Genomic DNA, 17,019 nt, shown 5'->3' on the forward strand with positions numbered 1-17,019 from the left:
GAAAACAGGTTGGCAGTTCGAAGTACCTTTGGTATTTTTCGGTATCTTATTAAGGTGGCATCGCTCCGGCAACTAAATCAAAACAAATGAAATCGCTGTCATCGTGTGGCAACGCTCCGCCCGTCCGATTTTTCTTCCTTTGCGACCAGGAGCTTTTCTGCAGCAGTTTCCTCCGAAACTTACGCCCGTGCAGATTTATGGCCGGAAAATCATAGTACGGAAAATTCGATTTCCCAAGTTTTCTGAGTCTGTGTGTGTGTGTGTTTGGTGTGTGTAAAGATTTTCAACTTTTCAGCTTGGTTAAGCGGTGAAAAAAGAATAAATCAACAACAACACAAGCGCGCGCCCGCCTCTCTTTTCGCGTTTTTGTGCGTGTGTGCGTGAGAGTAAGTGTGATAATTATGGCATAAGTGGCATACAAATTATGATAGCGGAATTCCCACGGCCGACGACGAATGTGAATTGGGAAAATCGAAAAAGCAGGCAAAGCCAGGAGGCGGATAAATCGCCGAGCGAGTGCAGCAAATCGATCAGCTGTGACGTCGACGGGGGCAGAAAGTTTGGCCAAAAGAAAAGGTCAAACAAGCAGCAGCAGCAGCAGCAACAACAACTGCCAGCGGAACGGAAAGAAGAGGAGCTCTGTCAGAAGCAAGGGGTAAAGGATAAGAATAGTAAGAAGAAGAAGAAGCTAGCAGGCGAGGAGGATACGAAGAAAAAGCAAGAGGAAAGGGAAAATAGCAAGAAGAAGCAGCAGCTTCAGCAGCAGCAAAGGGCAAATAACAAGAAGAAGCAGCGACATCAGCCTCCCCGTGTACAGAGGAAAAAAAACCTTGTCTTATTTTTAGATTATTTACGCCAGTTTTGTGCCGTCGAAAGCGAAATTGTCGCTGTCGAATCAGCCGGCTGCTGTGACGTCAGAGGAGCAGGCTGCCATCACGCCAACGGTAAATACGCCGCCCATAACGGCACTTGGAGCCATTTCGAGCATAAAACCCAAATTTATGCTCTATATCGTCACCTGGAGATCGGTGGCCCGCTCGAACAAGTGCAACAGCAACAGCAGCTGAGGGTCTGTCCAATCAGAACCCGGCTGCGCTTCGAGATGCTCTTCGCGGAGCCACCGCCCACCCAGGGCCACGCCCCCACCGCCCACGGTCACGACCATACGGCCGATGATATGCCAGATGCGCCACCTGGCGGCGAGCCGGTGATCCCAATGCTGCAGGATCAGCAAAACAGCGAACTTATGGCCGGTGAGTCTAATCTAAAGATATTAAGTTTAAAAATAATAAGCGGTATTTATTACCATAATAATTGACAAATTAGAGGGGAAAGAGATTACTTTTAAATATAACATAATTTAAGCAACTAACTTTTAAAAGCCTATCAAGAATTTTTTATGCATGCTAAATAATATATACATATATAAAAAAAACTAAAGGGATATGACTCATTAGATAAAATGAATCTATAATAAAAAGCTAGCCCTCGAACGATATGTGTGACAACCAAACATTTTTATAATTTCTAATTTAATACAGACAAATAGAAAGAGATTAATTTGTATTTATACATTTATACCCTTTTCTCGTAAACTAAAAGAGTATACTCGGCTAGTTAAAAAGTACGTAGCTGGCGGAAGGAAGCATTTCCTGCACTCAGAAAAATTGTGCTCAGCGTACTTAGTGAAGAAGAAACCTTTATGGTTTCGAGAAGAAAACGATCTCAACGTTAATATTTTCTGGCGAAAAAGGTATCGAGTGTAAGATTGTGGAAGAGGGCTGTCTGAAAAAAAAAGGTAGACAAATGAGAGCAAAGTCATTTGCAATCTGATCTGGTTCTATCTCGATTTGAGTATGCTGAGAATGATTAGATCTTGGCTAGATTTGAAGATCGAACTTCTCAAATCGAGATCGTTGAAAACGGATTTTTCTCTGAGTGCATCGAATAAAGTAACTATATATTTTCTTGAGTCCAGTTTTTTACAGAACATGCTCAGTCTGACCCCTACAAACCGACAGAAACTTTTTTTCCTTTTTTTATTTGTTTTACCAATTCTTATCGATATGACAAAAACATTTTAGCCACGCCCACTCGACAACAAACTGAAAAAAGCTATCATGCCCACAATTTTTAATTAATTTTTTCCCAAATTTGTTTTGGTTTTACTGTTTCTAGCCATGTAATGGGTATGTAATAGTCGAAAAACTCGACCAAAGCGTGCTCTTTCGACTTGGCATATCAACTTTTCTAAGTTGTGGTTTTGGTTTGCGAAAATGTCACTATTTATTCACAGTCATATGGAAAGTTTAGGCATGCATACTCAACCCATATTTTAAGACACGAAAATATGTTAAATAATTGTTTATGGCTTACCTTTAAAAAGTTTTAAAAGTAGCTGACTTTACATTCAAGAAAAACTAGGAATGCAGGTATATTGCGCTACGTGTAAATCAGAACCTTATGGTTCTGTTCTCACCAACAAGAGAGGGAAATTGTTGTTATTATTAATAGCTGAGATGAATAATGTTAATATATCGTGCAAATTTCAGCAATTTTCAAAACAAACTTTTTAATTCTCTTGTTTGCGTTTTGCTTACGATTTCTTCGAATCACAAAACAAAAACTAATTGGGCATATTCGGTATTGGTTTGTTTTCTGCGAGAAGTTTTATTTAAAAAGCTGAAACATCTTACCAGTTTAAACGATATATTTTGTAAATGACAAAATAGCGCCATCTTCGAGTATAATTTTTTTTCCAGTGCAGCCATAACTATATTTGCCATAAGACTGAGGCGTATAAATTGGATTTAAACTGGAGTTGTCAGGCTATTCTGGCGTTGGCCAGTTCGCGGACAGAACACCTAAAATGGCGCAGTTTAAGTTTCTCAGACCCCTGGTGACAGTATTGGTTAATCGTTCTGGAATCGGAAAAGCCAGTGTTTGGCACGCGGTGATCGTTACGTTCATGCACTACTTTTCCTGGGGTCTTCTCACCGTGCCCTTCATCGAGAAACTGTCGGGATCGTTTGGGAATCGAGTCCTTCTCGTGGATGGACTGGTTTACGGAGTTAGAGGAATCCTGGGATTTGTGACCACACCTGTGATGGGCGCCATTTCCGATTTCCGTGGCCGAAAAGTGGTGATGCTACTGGCTGTGGCCACCACCTACGCTCCAATTCCATTCATGATGTTGAAGAGTTGGTGGTTCTTCGCCATTCTCACGGTGAGCTCCATCTGCGGGAGCACTTACTCCGCTTCATTGGCCTATGTGGCAGACACAACCAGTGTTGAGAATCGTTCAAAAGGATATGGCATTATTGCGGCCAGTTTCGGAGCTGGAATAGCCTTTTCGCCATCATTGGGTAATTACTTGATGAAATCGCACGGGTCTGGATCAGTTATTTTGCTTGCCGCCATCACAGGCTTGATTAATATCATGTTTATCATATTTGCGGTGCCAGAGAGCTTAGTTTTAAAAGAAAAAAAGAATATGGTGGATACAAAGACTGATAACAAGATGGAGGACATAAACCCAAAGGAAAGGAAAGAGATCCTAAATAGAGAAGAAAAGTTGAATAACCTTGTTTTAGCGAACCAATCCAACCACGGCACATCACAAAATCTAGTCACAAATAAAGAGCGGAGCCAAAAGTTCAACAAAGAAGACGAAAACCTACAGAATGATTTAACTGAAAAGGAGAAAAATGATAATGGATCCCCAAACACCTCCGATCTTTGGAAAGTGCTGCGTAAAAGTCGTAAGGATAAGAACCTACTCGTGATATACCTCATAACATTCCTGTCGATTTGGCCCTTTGCAGGAGTGGATTCTACTGCACCCGTGTATCTGAAAACAAATATGGGATTTGAGTACGAGGAGGTGTCCATGATGTTGGGATTACTATCTGTGCTGGCGATCACTTCCAATCTCCTTCTCGGTTATATTATGAACGTAGTAGGGGTGAAGGGGTCGATCCGATTGGGATTATTACTCCTGCTGTTGCAGTTGTTCTTCTTCGGCTGTGGAACCCATCATTGGATGTACTGGTTAAGCAGTATCTTGGCCGCACTGGCAACAATTATTCCCGCTGCCAATAATGCGGTGGCTTCCATCTATGCCAGTCCCGAGAATCGGGGTGCTGTCCTGGGCATAATCTCTGGCATTGAGTGCTTGAGCGAGGGTTTGGGACCTGCCTTTTTCGGAGTACTCTTCTTCATTTTCCAGGATGATGATCTTAAAGTCAATTCTCCAATTCCAATGCCCTTCGTCATAAGTGCCATTAGTGTATTTGTGGCCATCGTCTTGACAGGTTTTATTAAAAAGGAGACTATCGAAAAGGAACCATTGATCTATAAGATCATAGACGACGCTACCGAGGATGAGCTAGAACCGCTTGCGAAAACCACATTTAAATACGAAAAAAATAATGGCTATGTAAAACTGGAGATAGATGACAACTATGATTCGGATTGTAAAGAACGTAGCTTTAAATAATTGTTATTTAATTAAACGTTATATAAGTTTTTCATAAGATGTTCACTGGTTTTAAATATTTAACAATAGAGAATGATATAGTCGAGGTCCCCGACTATCAGATACCTATTACTCAGCTAGTAAGAATACGATCGCGAAATTTGATCATTTTTCTGGGATATCGATAGATACCGATACTAGGTAATAAAATGGGACAAAATTTAAAAAGTTTAAGGTGGGCGTGACCGTTTTGGGCGTGGCCACAGTGTTGTTGGTATACCAAAATTCGCAATTTTATAGTTACTGAGATCTCGACGTTCATACCGACAGACGGACGGACGGACATCGCTAGATCGACTCTGCTATTGATCCTGATCAGGAATATATATACTTTATATGGTCGGAATCGCATCCTTCTGCCTTTTAAATTTTTTTTCGAAAAATCTAGTATACTCTTTTACTCCTTTACTTTAACGGGTATAACTAATCAAATAGAAATTGTTCGATTTTCGGGCTATATTAAATTTTAATATAATATAGAAGGCTTAAAATATGAGTTCAGTTCAATTGAATCAAACAAAATCACCTTTTGACGAGGTAATAATCATCTTTTGGGTTAAATACATTTATAAATTGTATAATTTATAAACGTCCCACACCCACAGTATTGAAAAATGATTTAATTTCTAACATTTTTTTGGATTTGCCAATTTCTACCGCCGATATGACAAAATATGTTGAAATTTCTTGATTGTACTAGCTTGATTCTACTATCTGAGTAAAGGGTATCTGATAGCATTGGAATTCGACTTAGACGTTCTGTCCTTTTTGAAAATGGACGTGGCTAAGCAAAAATAAAAGGTGGAATGTAATGAGGGTCAAACGATACAAAAATTTTAATTTGATGTTTTCAATCGATATTTACTTTAAAAAAAAAATTTTGATGAATAAGTTACTTTCCAAAAGCCCCTCGTCCCCCGGTTTTTTACATTTTCCAGTTCGATTTGAACCTTATTTTCTCACAAATGTTTCAGGAACTTTTTATGCAATCCCTTTCGTGTTTGTGCTACCTTTCGATTGTTTTGCCACACGTTAAGATCGGAAAACCACAGCACACGTTCCCAGTGAACTGATTGGTCATGGGTAGAGTAAAAAGGTATACACGTTTCGTTGAATTGGTATATAAGCGTTTGTGACCCTATAAAGTACATATACATATTTTTGTCCATATGAACGTCTCGATCTCAGGAACTCTAAAAGCTAGAAAGTTAAGATAAAGCACTTAGATTCCAGAGACATCCATATATATTTCCTGTTGTTTTATTATAGTTTTTCTCCATATCTATTAATAGGAAAAATGTTAAAATTCATACGCACTACCATTAGCTGAGTAAAGGGTATCTGATAGTCGAACAACTTGACTCTTGCTACCAAACCCTTTTGGGCCAAGCCCACTCCGAGAACCGTCCAAACTGTCACGCTTGCACTGTTGAAATCTCTTTCGTTGTTTTTAATTATACTAGTATACTTGCAATATTCTATGGATATATCAAAGGCATTTTAAACTTTATTCCTGGGACTCCCACCACCTGCTTAATGGGTATCTGATAGCGTTTTCCTTTGTTTTGTTATATATTTCGTACTAACAATATTCTCATAAAAATTAATGAAGCTCCAGATATTTCACAAAATTTTAGAGGATAATTGTACTATTTATTCAAAGTCATATGACAATTCTCAAACCATATTTTAAGGCACGAAATTGTGTTAAATTATTGTTTATGGTTTACTTTAAAAAAGTTCGGAATGTTTGGTTTTACATTCGAATGTGATTGCGAATTCGTATATTGCGCTACTTGTTGGTTTAAATAGTTTATATGCTACTTGTAAATGGGAACCTTTAGTTTTAATTGCCAGAATCAAGAGAAATGTTTGTTATTATTGTTGGCTGGGATGAATAATATACATATGTATATATTCGAAATATGTTTAGCTCTCTTTCAAATAAACTCAATAAAATCGATTTAATCACAATTGGTAATATTTTGTTCGTACATAAAATGTACAAACTTAAGTTGAAACATCTTAAAAAACGATATATTTTTTTAAACGACAAAATAGTATAGTATAGTTCGAGTATCATGTTTTTTCCAGTGCAGTCATAACTATATTTGCCATAAGACTGAGGCGTATAAATTGGATTTAAACTGGAGTTGTCAGGCTATTCTGGCGTTAACCAGTTCGCGGACAGAACACCTAAAATGGCGCAGTTTAAGTTTCTTAGACCCCTGGTGACAGTATTGGTTAATCGTTCTGGAATCGGAAAAGCCAGTGTTTGGCACGCGGTGATCGTTACGTTTATGCACTACTTTTCCTGGGGTCTTCTCACCGTGCCCTTCATCGAGAAACTGTCGGGATCGTTTGGGAATCGCGTCCTTCTCGTCGATGGACTGGTTTACGGAGTTAGAGGAATCCTGGGATTTGTGACCACGCCTGTGATGGGCGCCATTTCCGATTTCCGTGGCCGAAAAGTGGTGATGCTACTGGCTGTGGCCACCACCTACGCTCCAATTCCATTCATGATGTTGAAGAGTTGGTGGTTCTTCGCCATTCTCACTGTGAGCTCCATCTGTGGGAGCACTTACTCCTCTTCATTGGCCTATGTGGCAGACACAACCAGTGTTGAGAATCGTTCAAAAGGATATGGCTTTGTGGCGGCCAGTTTTGGGGCTGGAATAGCATTTTCGCCATCGTTGGGGAATTATTTGATGAAATCGTACGGGTCTGCATCAGTTATTTTGATAGCCACCATCACTGGCATGATGAATATCTTGTTTATCATATTTGCGGTGCCAGAGAGTTTAGTTTTGAAGGAGAAAAAGGTTATGTTGAATGAAATGAATGATAACAAGGTGGAGGACACGAAAGCGGAGGACATAAGCCCAAAGGAAAAGAAAGAGATCTTAAATGGAGAAGTAAAGTTGACCGTTGAATCGAAGAAACCCACCTCACAGAATCTAGTCGCAAGTAAAGAGCAGGACCAAGAGTTAAACAAAGAGGAAAACCTACAGAATGATTTAACCGAAAAGGAGAAAGATGATACTGAATCCCTAAACACTTCCGATCTTTGGAAAGTGCTGCGTAAAAGTCGTAAGGATAAGAACCTACTCGTGATATACTTCATAACATTCCTGTCGATTTGGCCCTTTGCAGGAGTGGATTCTACTGCACCCGTGTATCTGAAAACAAATATGGGATTTGAGTACGAGGAGGTGTCCATGATGTTGGGATTACTGTCTGTCCTGGCGATCACATCCAATATCCTCCTCGGTTATATTATGAATATAGTAGGGGCCAAGTGGTCGATCCGTCTGGGACTTTTACTGTTGTTCTTGCAAATGCTTTTCTTCGGCTTTGGAACCCATCATTGGATGTACTGGTTAAGCAGTATCTTGGCCGCACTGGCAACAATTATTCCCGCTGCCAATAACGCGGTGGCTTCCATCTACGCCAGTCCCGAGAATCGGGGTGCTGTCCTGGGCATTATCTCTGGCATCGAGTGCTTGAGCGAGGGTGTGGGACCTGCCTTTTTTGGATTGCTCTTCTTCATTTTCCAGGATGATTCGGATACTGATCTTAAAGTAAATTCTCCAATTCCAATGCCCTTCGTCATAAGTGCCATTAGTGTATTTGTGGCCATCGTCTTGAGTGGTTTCATTCAGAAGGATACTCTTGGAAATGAAGAAACTAGAGACGCCAACGAAAGCCATCTTTAAAGGGGAAAAATAGAGATATTTATAACTAGATATTAAGGACTGCTACTGTGGTTTGGATTGTAAAGAACGCAGACTTACGTTATTGTAATTTAACTAATTTTTAACTTAATTAAAGTCTTTAACGCGAAACTTTTGGACTGGCAAATATCGACTGTTTAAACGTGTAGAAAGCTTGAAGTTTTTATACCATTTTCCGAATCACCTTAGCGTTAACTACATTAACTAATCACCAAAAGGTATTAGTTACGCTAAAAGACCATACAAATTGTGATATCAGCTTAATTGAGTTTTTGAACTCGAAAGATTAGTATTAATTAGTTAGTGCAACATTAACATTATATACATATGTCCAAGTTCGGTCTGAAGAAATTACTCGTATCGTTGTCCTCCATTTCGGGAATTGGAAAACCAAGTGTTGGGCACATACTAGTAGTTGTTTTTCTGGAATACTTCGCATGGGGCCTGCTGACAATGCCCATGATAGCCACTCTAAAGGAGACCTTCCCAGAGCACACGTTCCTCATGAACGGATTGGTCATGGGTGTCAAGGGAATACTCTCGTTTCTATCGTCGCCCCTGATCGGAGCTCTATCGGATATATATGGGCGGAAAGTGCTGCTCCTTGTAACAGTGATCTTCACTTGCCTACCGATCCCCATGATGACCATGGATAACTGGTGGTTCTTTGTGATTAGTTCGCTCAGTGGAGTTTTGGGCGTTAGCTTCTCAGTGGTTTTCGCCTATGTGGCGGATGTTACCACAAAGGAAGAGCGCTCTAGATCCTATGGACTGGTATCGGCCACCTTTGCTGCCAGTTTGGTGATCGCTCCGGCAATGGGTAATCTCATAATGGATCTTTACGGAATTAATACTGTGGTGCTAGTAGCAACGTTGGTCTCCATAACGAACGTGATGTTTGTACTGCTGGCTGTGCCCGAAAGTTTGCAACGAAACGTTAGATCCACTGAATTGAGCTGGAGACAAGCGGATCCTTTTCAATCCCTGCGAAGAGTCGGCTCGGATCCCAATATCCTGCTACTGTGCATAGTGGTGTTCATGTTTCTACTTCCCGAAGCCGGCGAATACTCCAGTGTGCCAGCCTATCTGAAGCTGACAATGGGATTTGATTTCACGGAACTCTCGACGCTGGTGGCCCTAATGGCCATATTGAGCATTTCGATAAACGTGACCTTGGGATATATAGTGAAGGCATTGGGTGCCAAGAAGGCTATAATACTGGGATTGCTTCTGGAACTGCTGCAACTAATACTCTACGCCATAGGAAACGAAAAGTGGCAAATGTGGCCAGCCGGAAATGTAGCTGCCCTGAGTTCCATCACCTTTCCGGCCGTGAGTGTCTATGTATCCCTCTACACGGATGCCGAAACCCAGGGAGCAGTTCAGGGAATGATCACGGGAATGTCGGGATTGTGCAGTGGACTTGGACCCGCTCTGTTCGGTATCGTATTCTACCTATCCGACATGGATTTGGATGAGGATCGAATTTTAATAGGCAGTGTAAGTGGAGATCGCACGGTGGTCGGTCCCTTTATGATTGGAGCTATCTCTGTGTTTATCGGCATTCTGTTGGCGTCGTATATCCCAGACGAAAGGGTTTCCAGGGGAAGGAGAGAGGAATTTTCCGCACTGACGTATATTATTGAAATGGAGGAGGCGCCAACATTATAGTCTAAACAAATCTTTATTTAGATAGATGGTTAAGCTTAAAATATGAGTAGTTGCCATAGTATAACTTGTTTAAAAAAATAAGAAACATTTTCAAAGTTCTTTTTAATTTTTAATATTAAAGCTTGCATATTATTTGCGTTTTGCGATAATGAAAATAGTTGGGATTTAGTGGGTTAAGATTTAGACGCTATGTCGGTCGTTGTCTTCATTTAATCAGCCACTTTAGCACAGCCTCTCAGTCGACGACCGCGTCTGTTTATTTTGGTTTTTGTTTTCCAATTTCCTTGGCATTTCCCTGCTGTTTATTTATAAATTTTCATTTTGCTCTTCGTATTTGTTTAGAAGCTGCAAATTCACAACAGTTTGTTGACTCTTACGCAACAGTCTGGCCTTTTGTTTGTTGTGCCCATCAGCATGTTGCAATCGGTAGCAAAAGAAATTGCCAAAAGATAATTTATTAACAACAATTGCAGAAACCCATAAATAGAACAAGCTGTCCTGAAATATACACATGTATATTTCCCCATCTATTGGCAAACAAGCGTTCCTGTTTGGCAGATGTATACCCTCAGTTTTTTTGATTTTTTGGTTTTGCTCAAACACAGGCAAAGCTGAAAACTTTCCATTTGAAAAAGCGAGAATCCCATTAAACTTGTACGTACGTATGTATGTATGTAAAGCCCAACGTATGTAAAGAGCCATAAAGTTGAGAAAATAGTGTGATTATACTGAAACACGTGCATGCAAAACCGATTCTCTTACTCTCTTAGGGACCTGAAAATATGGGGAGAACATGAGAAAGAGTCTCAGTGGCGTCGACTGGGTAAATATTATTTAAGCGAGATGCAGGGGCGGATTCAATTGAATTCGGGTGCGGAACAGGGTGTCGAAAGGTAAAGTTTTGTAATATAATAGATACTGTGTATATGAGTAAATTAAATTGGGTAATTATTTCCATTATCTCGTTGGGCATCAATCTAGATATTATTTTTTGATTTATTCTTAAATTTACCCAATGTATGAAATGATATGGTACATATGATATAAACAGGTTTTTTGTATTTGAGATGAGAGATGTGAAATGCCAAACCATTTATGTACATAGCTTCAGAATAACCCGCCCTGTAGCGAAATTTCAGTGACACATAACTTTTATCTCGCTATGTTGGTGTTGTATGCCTCCTTTTTTAGGTTTTTTCAGCCGCGTCTGGGATTTCTGCCATTGGCCTTCAATTTCGATTCTTTGGCGAGCATTATCAACTAGTCACACAAATGTATGGAACATATGTTCACACGAATCCGGCAACCAGACGACTTGCATATGTACAAAAAAATGCGAAACTATTCCGTGATTCAAGAGAACGCCACTTTGTTGCTACACGGGGCGAAATATTGGGGTGGAAGCAACGGGTCGAAATCGATAAGCCTTGACTTGATAAGACGTCTGTGCCACCCAGCCAAAACCCCTTCCATTTCACTACTCTGCTAAATGCGATGCGAATTTCTATGGGTTTTAATTAGCGTTGCGAATGTCTGATGACGGGGAGAACGATGGGAATCGTTAGTTACACGAGTTTAAAGCCACCTCCTACTTACTGACTAATCCCACAAATGCTACTGTACGCAATCAACAATCCGCGTCCGGAACGCAGTATTATTATGTCACTAGAACTGGCATCGGGCGTCTCTTATCAATTATCTTGGAGCAAATCGAAAATTAAGCGCGTTACCAGGCGGAGAAATCGGTTACAGTTTTTCCCGCTGACCGATAACTCCTTGACCTTTTGCTACTTATGTATATAAATATGTACATAGGCGACTTTGAGTAAAAAAAATGGCCTCGGATCTGATGGAAAGTTTATTTCCTCTTGTCACTGAACTTTGCCAATGTCGACGAATTTATGCAAAAAATATATTTGGGTCTGGCTTTGCTTTTTGCTTATGCTAAAAGAGAATCGACCAGTTGTGAGAGTGAGGTTGAGATACCCTTCCAAAGAGCTTCTTGACTATCTGAAAGACTATGAAGAAATTGTTATTGTATTGGAACAATACAAAACAAAAACATAACACTATTATAACAACAAAACAACTAAACATACTACTAAAACTTCAAAAAAAATCAAATAAAATTTACGTTTCTTGATCTGTTTTATGTTAACATTTTCCAAGTAATTATTCAAAAACTTTAAACACATGTGTTTGTAAAATTTGTTCCGTGAATTCAAATTTAAATATCGGGTTTCATTTTGGGTTGTAAATTATGAACTGAAATTCTAAAGCTGAAGTTAGGGTATCCATGGTGCGCTCTCTTAAAAACCGTTTCCCATGTGATGGAGTGATAGGCGAACACGTGAGAGAGCGGGAGAAGTATGGGGCAAAGCATAGAACGCGATTACGATTACTGGGGGCCCCTCTTTCTGCGCTTTGGTGCTTCTCTTTCTGCCGGCTTTTCGAGTCTCTTACGCAAAAAAGGCCTTCATTTGGAAAGCCCACGTCGTGGAGATCGGATCGCATTAATTCTGCCTGCTTAAAAGCCTGTAAATTCCAAAACATGTCCGTTTTTAACTAATATAAATAACGATTGCATATGCCTCTGCTTATTACAGGCACCGCCAGCAACGTCGAGCTAATGGAGGCCATGAAGAAACTAGACGCGGACCTGGTGGCTCTTTTCGCCACTGCTGCCTCCGCCGAGCCTCTTAAGATTAGGAAACAACAGGAGGTCCTGTGGCCTGAAGCCGAGCCGGAGCAAATCGCCCAGGATTCGGAGGATGATGAGCTGGTGATGACGCCGGAGCTCTTCCGCAGCTGCAACGCCTTGCAGCTCCACTTGGAGGCACTGACGTTGCAGCCGGAGGGGACCCAACGCATGGAACTGGTTCAGAACGAGGTGCGACCCATTTTCACCGTGGAGTGCCAGCTGTCGGGGGACTTGATCCGTAAGGTGCCGCGCCAACCGATGTTCCACATCATGCAGTTCGAGTCGGAGAAGTTCCAGAGCCTGACGCAGTGCACCCGTTTCGGGCAGACGGCTCAGCGTCAGGTCGATATGGAGGATAAGACCCTGCAGGATCCGGAACAGAGCGCTGGCCATGTAGACATCACGGTTTGGTGGCGCGAACCCGGCACCTGTCTCAACGAAATGCTCGGCATGGGCCGCCTGGAGCTCAGGGAGCTCTACAAGGCATCCCTGTTGGAGCAGTGCAAGTGCATTGCCATTCGGCGACGCGACGTCCACCTGGGTAGCGTGTACTTGAAGATCAGTCTGCTGCAGAGTTTGAATGGTAGCCCGGAGCAGCCGCAGCAACAGCAGCAGCAGCCGGGCCAAAAGAACGAAAGTGGAAACAAGGCAGCAGGTGAATATATATGACTAATGTCGTGTGGTCGCCAATCGCAAGAACCATTGATTCTTGGGCCCCCAAATCGAATACATCTGATACTAGCTGAACCACACGACTACAGCCACAACAACTACCAATTCTACCACCAAGCAGAACAACAAATGCTATACAAATACCAAATCTACACGAGCCGCCCACAACCACGCCCACGCCTCCTGCACTTACTCTATATGTTATTGATTGCCGTTATCCAAGTGCTGCCCATCATTCTGTCAATAAAAACTTTTCATTTTCAAAAAGAAAGCAAAACAAAACAAAAAACCACCAACAAAACCAAAAACAACAAATCCGTTTCGTGTTTTATGTTTTCTCTATCCCAGCTATAATTTAAATCATACATTTTGTTTTCCAACAGCTTTTTTAATGTGACCGTGTCAAGCACAAGTGGGTTATGATTTTCCATAGGTTAGGTTATAATTATAGTATTAGGAAAACGGAAACTTTTTAACAAATTGAAATAATAGTATTTACATGAACTGAGTTTCGTATGTAACGCGGACTTAACATTTGTTTAAAACCGTACTGGGAATTTTTAAAGGATTTTTCGTTTTTTAAATATTTATTATTATATTCAAATTCATATCGTATTCAAACGTAATAAGCTATTTCATTCTTTGAACTCAAACAATTTTCGAAAAGATTTTAAAATTTTACCAGAATTCAGTTTCTTTTAATTGATACCGTATTATTTGAATCACACATTACGCACTCAGTACACCGCTTAATTATCTGATAGAATCGAGAATTGAATTGGTCTATTTTTAGCCCAACCGATTCCAGTATCTGCCAAGTTGTCAGTTGTCCGCTTGTGGTGCACGTGCTATTACCGATTTCACCCGGTTTTACCCGCTTGCCGGCGCAATCTCCCGTTCCGCTGGAATCGATTTTCGAGTCCGATCGTCTGTTGCCAAGGCGATAAGCACCGGATCGAAGATCGCAGCTGATTCAGTTCTTAAAGCTTGCTTAATCCAAATCTGCGGGTTCAAGGTCCGCTGAACGACTTTGAACTCTGATTAATGGCACCATGCATGGGTCTACTATCTCCGATTTAGACTATATTACTAATCCCTTTTCCGTTTTGCAAACTTTCCAGTTAACTGCAACTCGAAGGCCGTTTTAACGCCCCCTCAGCCGCCGGCACCGCCACCTCCTCCTCCCCAAGCCAACAACAACAGCAAAGCCATCTTGGAGTGCATCAACTTCATGGCGGAGACCAATAAAGTCCGTCTTCTCAGGGGTTATCTCTACGCCGGGGAGCTGCGTCAATTAACGGCGGGTAGCAAGACCGCCTGCCAGGAGCTATCGCTTGAGCCCTTCTGGCAGCCACAGCCACTGCTGACCAAGATCACCGATGGCGGATCCTTCGAGCTGCAGGAGCAGTTCGCCATCATCAATGATGAGCGCTTCCTGCAGAGCGTCGAGCGGCAGCAGCTGGTCATGGAGCTGCGTCCATTGGGAGGAGTCGTACGACTTCCGCTGCACCAGTTCTTCATCGCCTACAGAGACTCCAGCATCACAAATCACCTGTGCAAGGGAAAGGTGCGATAATACTTGAAATAGATATATTTTTGAAAATACGATAATTACTGATTTGTTTATTGTCCTACAGCTACCAGTGATCTCCATCGATGGCTGGGCACCCATTGTCAGTGCTGAGAACCAGACGCCTCTGGGCGAGCTCAAGGTGCTCCTGGCCATTGGAAGTGAGTCGCAGATTGCTCAACTGAAGCAGCTGCGTGGCTTCGACCCTGACAACAACCAAGTACCGGCTCCAAGCCGGACCACAGACTTACTCGACATGCTTCAAAATGCCATCGCAGCTCCGACGCCGAGCATCGCAGCTCCAGTAATGCCGCCGCCACCGGCTCCTCCAGCGCCCAGTACCTTTAGCTTCCAGTTGCGCATCGTGGGAGCTGCTGGGCTGCCCCTGAATCCCGGCTATGGGAAATCGAAGAAGCAAGTCAAACGTCAGTCGGCAGCCAAGCGCTTCCCGCCCAACGAACCTCCCAACACGTATGTGACCTTCCAGGCCATCAGTTGCAATAGTCAGACGTACAAGTCGCACGAGGGATTGGTGTACGCCACACCCATTGTACCCAAATCGACGAAGCCCCAGTGGCTCAGCAAGTTCCGGGTGGACGTGAGCCGCGATTATCGCAGCAATGTAAGATTTAAAATGACCTTTTCTAAGAGATCACCTAAATATATTCCATTTTTCCTTTGCAGCCCCAGAAGCTATTCATTCTGAAACTGTGGAAAAAGGCGGTTGTTAGCCCAAGTGGCATCACAGAGCCTTCGCCCCATGAAGATGCCATAATAGGATTCGCTGCACTTAATCTCAATCAGAAGCAAGCGGGCGGAGGCTTTCCCAGCGGATGGCATAACATAGTAGACTTCAATGGACGTGTGACTGGGGGAATCGAGGCGCACGTGGAGCCCATTTCGCCCAGTGTGGATAACGTGATCGATCAGTTCGAGAAGTCCATGGAACTGGGTCACTTGCAGTTGGGCCAGGCCATCAAGCGCAAATACACGGAGCTGGAGGAGATCTCGCAGAGATTGCGATCTCGGCTGGTGGATGTGACGGGGGAAACGCTGAAGTTCCCGGAATTCGATGTTGACTCCGCATTGGACAGTTGGCAACAGGAGGGAGATGACGATGATTTGGCGGAGGACTTTGAACGCTCCCTGCGCACTCCCACGCCGCCGGGCTCGCCAACGCCCTCCACCAGCACCGCCGCACAAAATCTCAGAAACTCCAACGGCCTGGAATAGCCCAGGGCCAAAAGTCAGTTAAGCATGTTTTTTCCGCTCTCCGCATCTCGATGTCGTCTCTGATATTGGCTCAAATGGTAGCTATAGTTAACCATCTAGATGTAGGCTATATATATATAATATGCGCGGATCTTAAACTGATCTGATATTATGCTGTACTTAAATTGGCATCCCAGTTTTGCCTCGATTCACCGTCTTATGGCTGTCTATATAGCATAAAATCAAAGCTAGCAACGATCACCCAGCGATCGTTTCATTGAGTTACAATTGAATCGATTGAATATTGTTTTAAGTCACGAGGATTTCCCCCAGCAACCACACGGAATATGTATTAGTTTCGGAACTGTGTTAATCACCTAAGTATTTAGACACTATTACCTAATAAAACTTTAAATAAAATTACAATTGCTAAAGCAACTCAAAACCAGTTATTTTCTGCATTTATAGTTTGGTTCCAATTGTCATTGCATTCGGTTGGCAATTGATAACAAGTCTAGATGATCAACTAACAAGATCTATTAGCACATTATGATGAAATTATCGCTTATTCTGACTCACTGCTGACAAGCTCAAATAAACATTAATGGCGAAACGCAAAAACCTGTTGACAAATAAAGGTTTTTTGCTTCATAGTTTAAACCCTCACTTATTTGAAACAGTTTAAAAATGCAAGTTAATACACATCTAGCGATTAGTTGGGTTTAAAACAACAGACTACAGAGCAGACATGTATTTTAAACAAAAGGATTTTCGAAATACCTTGCAGCACTTCCCTGAAAATCCCTTTCCATCTCTTTGTAAATAGTAATCCAGTCCAGTAATCCGTCTTTCCAAGATTATAAAATTCTCAAAACTTTCTAAGCCACCTTTAGCAATCCCGTTAAATCCACCAAAGAAAAAT

At 41.9% G+C, this 17,019-nt stretch overlaps 4 protein-coding genes across 11 annotated transcripts; all 4 read left to right on the forward strand.

The window, feature by feature from the left end:
* The first annotated feature begins 65 nt into the window (after window positions 1-65).
* Window positions 66-16,535, forward strand: LOC6738878 (C2 domain-containing protein 3). 5 transcript variants are annotated; one of them, XM_016171824.3, is made up of 5 exons: window positions 80-1,253; window positions 12,549-13,298; window positions 14,437-14,882; window positions 14,953-15,507; window positions 15,570-16,535. In XM_016171824.3, exons 1-5 carry the CDS (start codon window positions 425-427, stop codon window positions 16,116-16,118), a joined length of 3,129 nt encoding a protein of 1,042 aa, XP_016032698.1. In that variant the 5' UTR covers window positions 80-424; the 3' UTR covers window positions 16,119-16,535. The 5 variants fall into 5 exon arrangements, with proteins under 5 accessions (XP_016032694.1, XP_016032698.1, XP_016032696.1 ...); XM_016171822.3 differs by having other exon boundaries at window positions 84-214; XM_016171823.3 differs by lacking the exon at window positions 80-1,253 and adding an exon at window positions 12,133-12,292.
* Window positions 2,803-4,535, forward strand: LOC6738875 (hippocampus abundant transcript 1 protein). Of its 3 annotated transcripts, none has more exons than XM_016171817.3 (2): window positions 2,803-3,758; window positions 3,825-4,535. In XM_016171817.3, the coding sequence occupies exons 1-2, from the start codon at window positions 2,870-2,872 to the stop codon at window positions 4,496-4,498; spliced, it is 1,563 nt and encodes a 520-aa protein (XP_016032701.1). In that variant the 5' UTR covers window positions 2,803-2,869; the 3' UTR covers window positions 4,499-4,535. The 3 variants fall into 3 exon arrangements, with proteins under 3 accessions (XP_016032701.1, XP_016032699.1, XP_016032700.1); XM_016171815.3 differs by having other exon boundaries at window positions 2,806-3,761; XM_016171816.3 differs by having other exon boundaries at window positions 2,806-4,535.
* LOC6738876 (hippocampus abundant transcript 1 protein) lies at window positions 6,216-8,382 on the forward strand. 2 transcript variants are annotated; one of them, XM_016171818.3, is made up of 2 exons: window positions 6,216-7,627; window positions 7,691-8,382. In XM_016171818.3, exons 1-2 carry the CDS (start codon window positions 6,739-6,741, stop codon window positions 8,251-8,253), a joined length of 1,452 nt encoding a protein of 483 aa, XP_016032702.2. In that variant the 5' UTR covers window positions 6,216-6,738; the 3' UTR covers window positions 8,254-8,382. The 2 variants fall into 2 exon arrangements, with proteins under 2 accessions (XP_016032702.2, XP_039149418.1); XM_039293484.2 differs by having other exon boundaries at window positions 6,216-8,382.
* LOC6738877 (hippocampus abundant transcript 1 protein) lies at window positions 8,519-11,232 on the forward strand. The gene has a single exon (XM_002085636.4). It carries the CDS (start codon window positions 8,599-8,601, stop codon window positions 9,940-9,942), a length of 1,344 nt encoding a protein of 447 aa, XP_002085672.2. The 5' UTR covers window positions 8,519-8,598; the 3' UTR covers window positions 9,943-11,232.
* Window positions 16,536-17,019: the final 484 nt, after the last annotated feature.

This window comes from Drosophila simulans, chromosome 3L (assembly GCF_016746395.2).
Source record: "Drosophila simulans strain w501 chromosome 3L, Prin_Dsim_3.1, whole genome shotgun sequence".
Classification (NCBI taxonomy): Eukaryota; Metazoa; Arthropoda; class Insecta; order Diptera; family Drosophilidae; genus Drosophila; species Drosophila simulans.

Bases quoted from the DNA above. Each gene is read 5' to 3' on its own strand.
- LOC6738876 (XM_039293484.2), top strand. From the start codon at position 6,739: ATGGCGCAGTTTAAGTTTCTTAGACCCCTGGTGACAGTATTGGTTAAT.
- LOC6738875 (XM_016171816.3), top strand. From the start codon at position 2,870: ATGGCGCAGTTTAAGTTTCTCAGACCCCTGGTGACAGTATTGGTTAAT.
- LOC6738877 (XM_002085636.4), top strand. From the start codon at position 8,599: ATGTCCAAGTTCGGTCTGAAGAAATTACTCGTATCGTTGTCCTCCATT.
- LOC6738878 (XM_016171824.3), top strand. From the start codon at position 425: ATGATAGCGGAATTCCCACGGCCGACGACGAATGTGAATTGGGAAAAT. The intron at 1,254-12,548 runs GTGAGTCTAATC...TGCTTATTACAG, and splicing joins AAACAGCGAACTTATGGCCG to GCACCGCCAGCAACGTCGAG. The intron at 14,883-14,952 runs GTGCGATAATAC...ATTGTCCTACAG, and splicing joins ATCACCTGTGCAAGGGAAAG to CTACCAGTGATCTCCATCGA.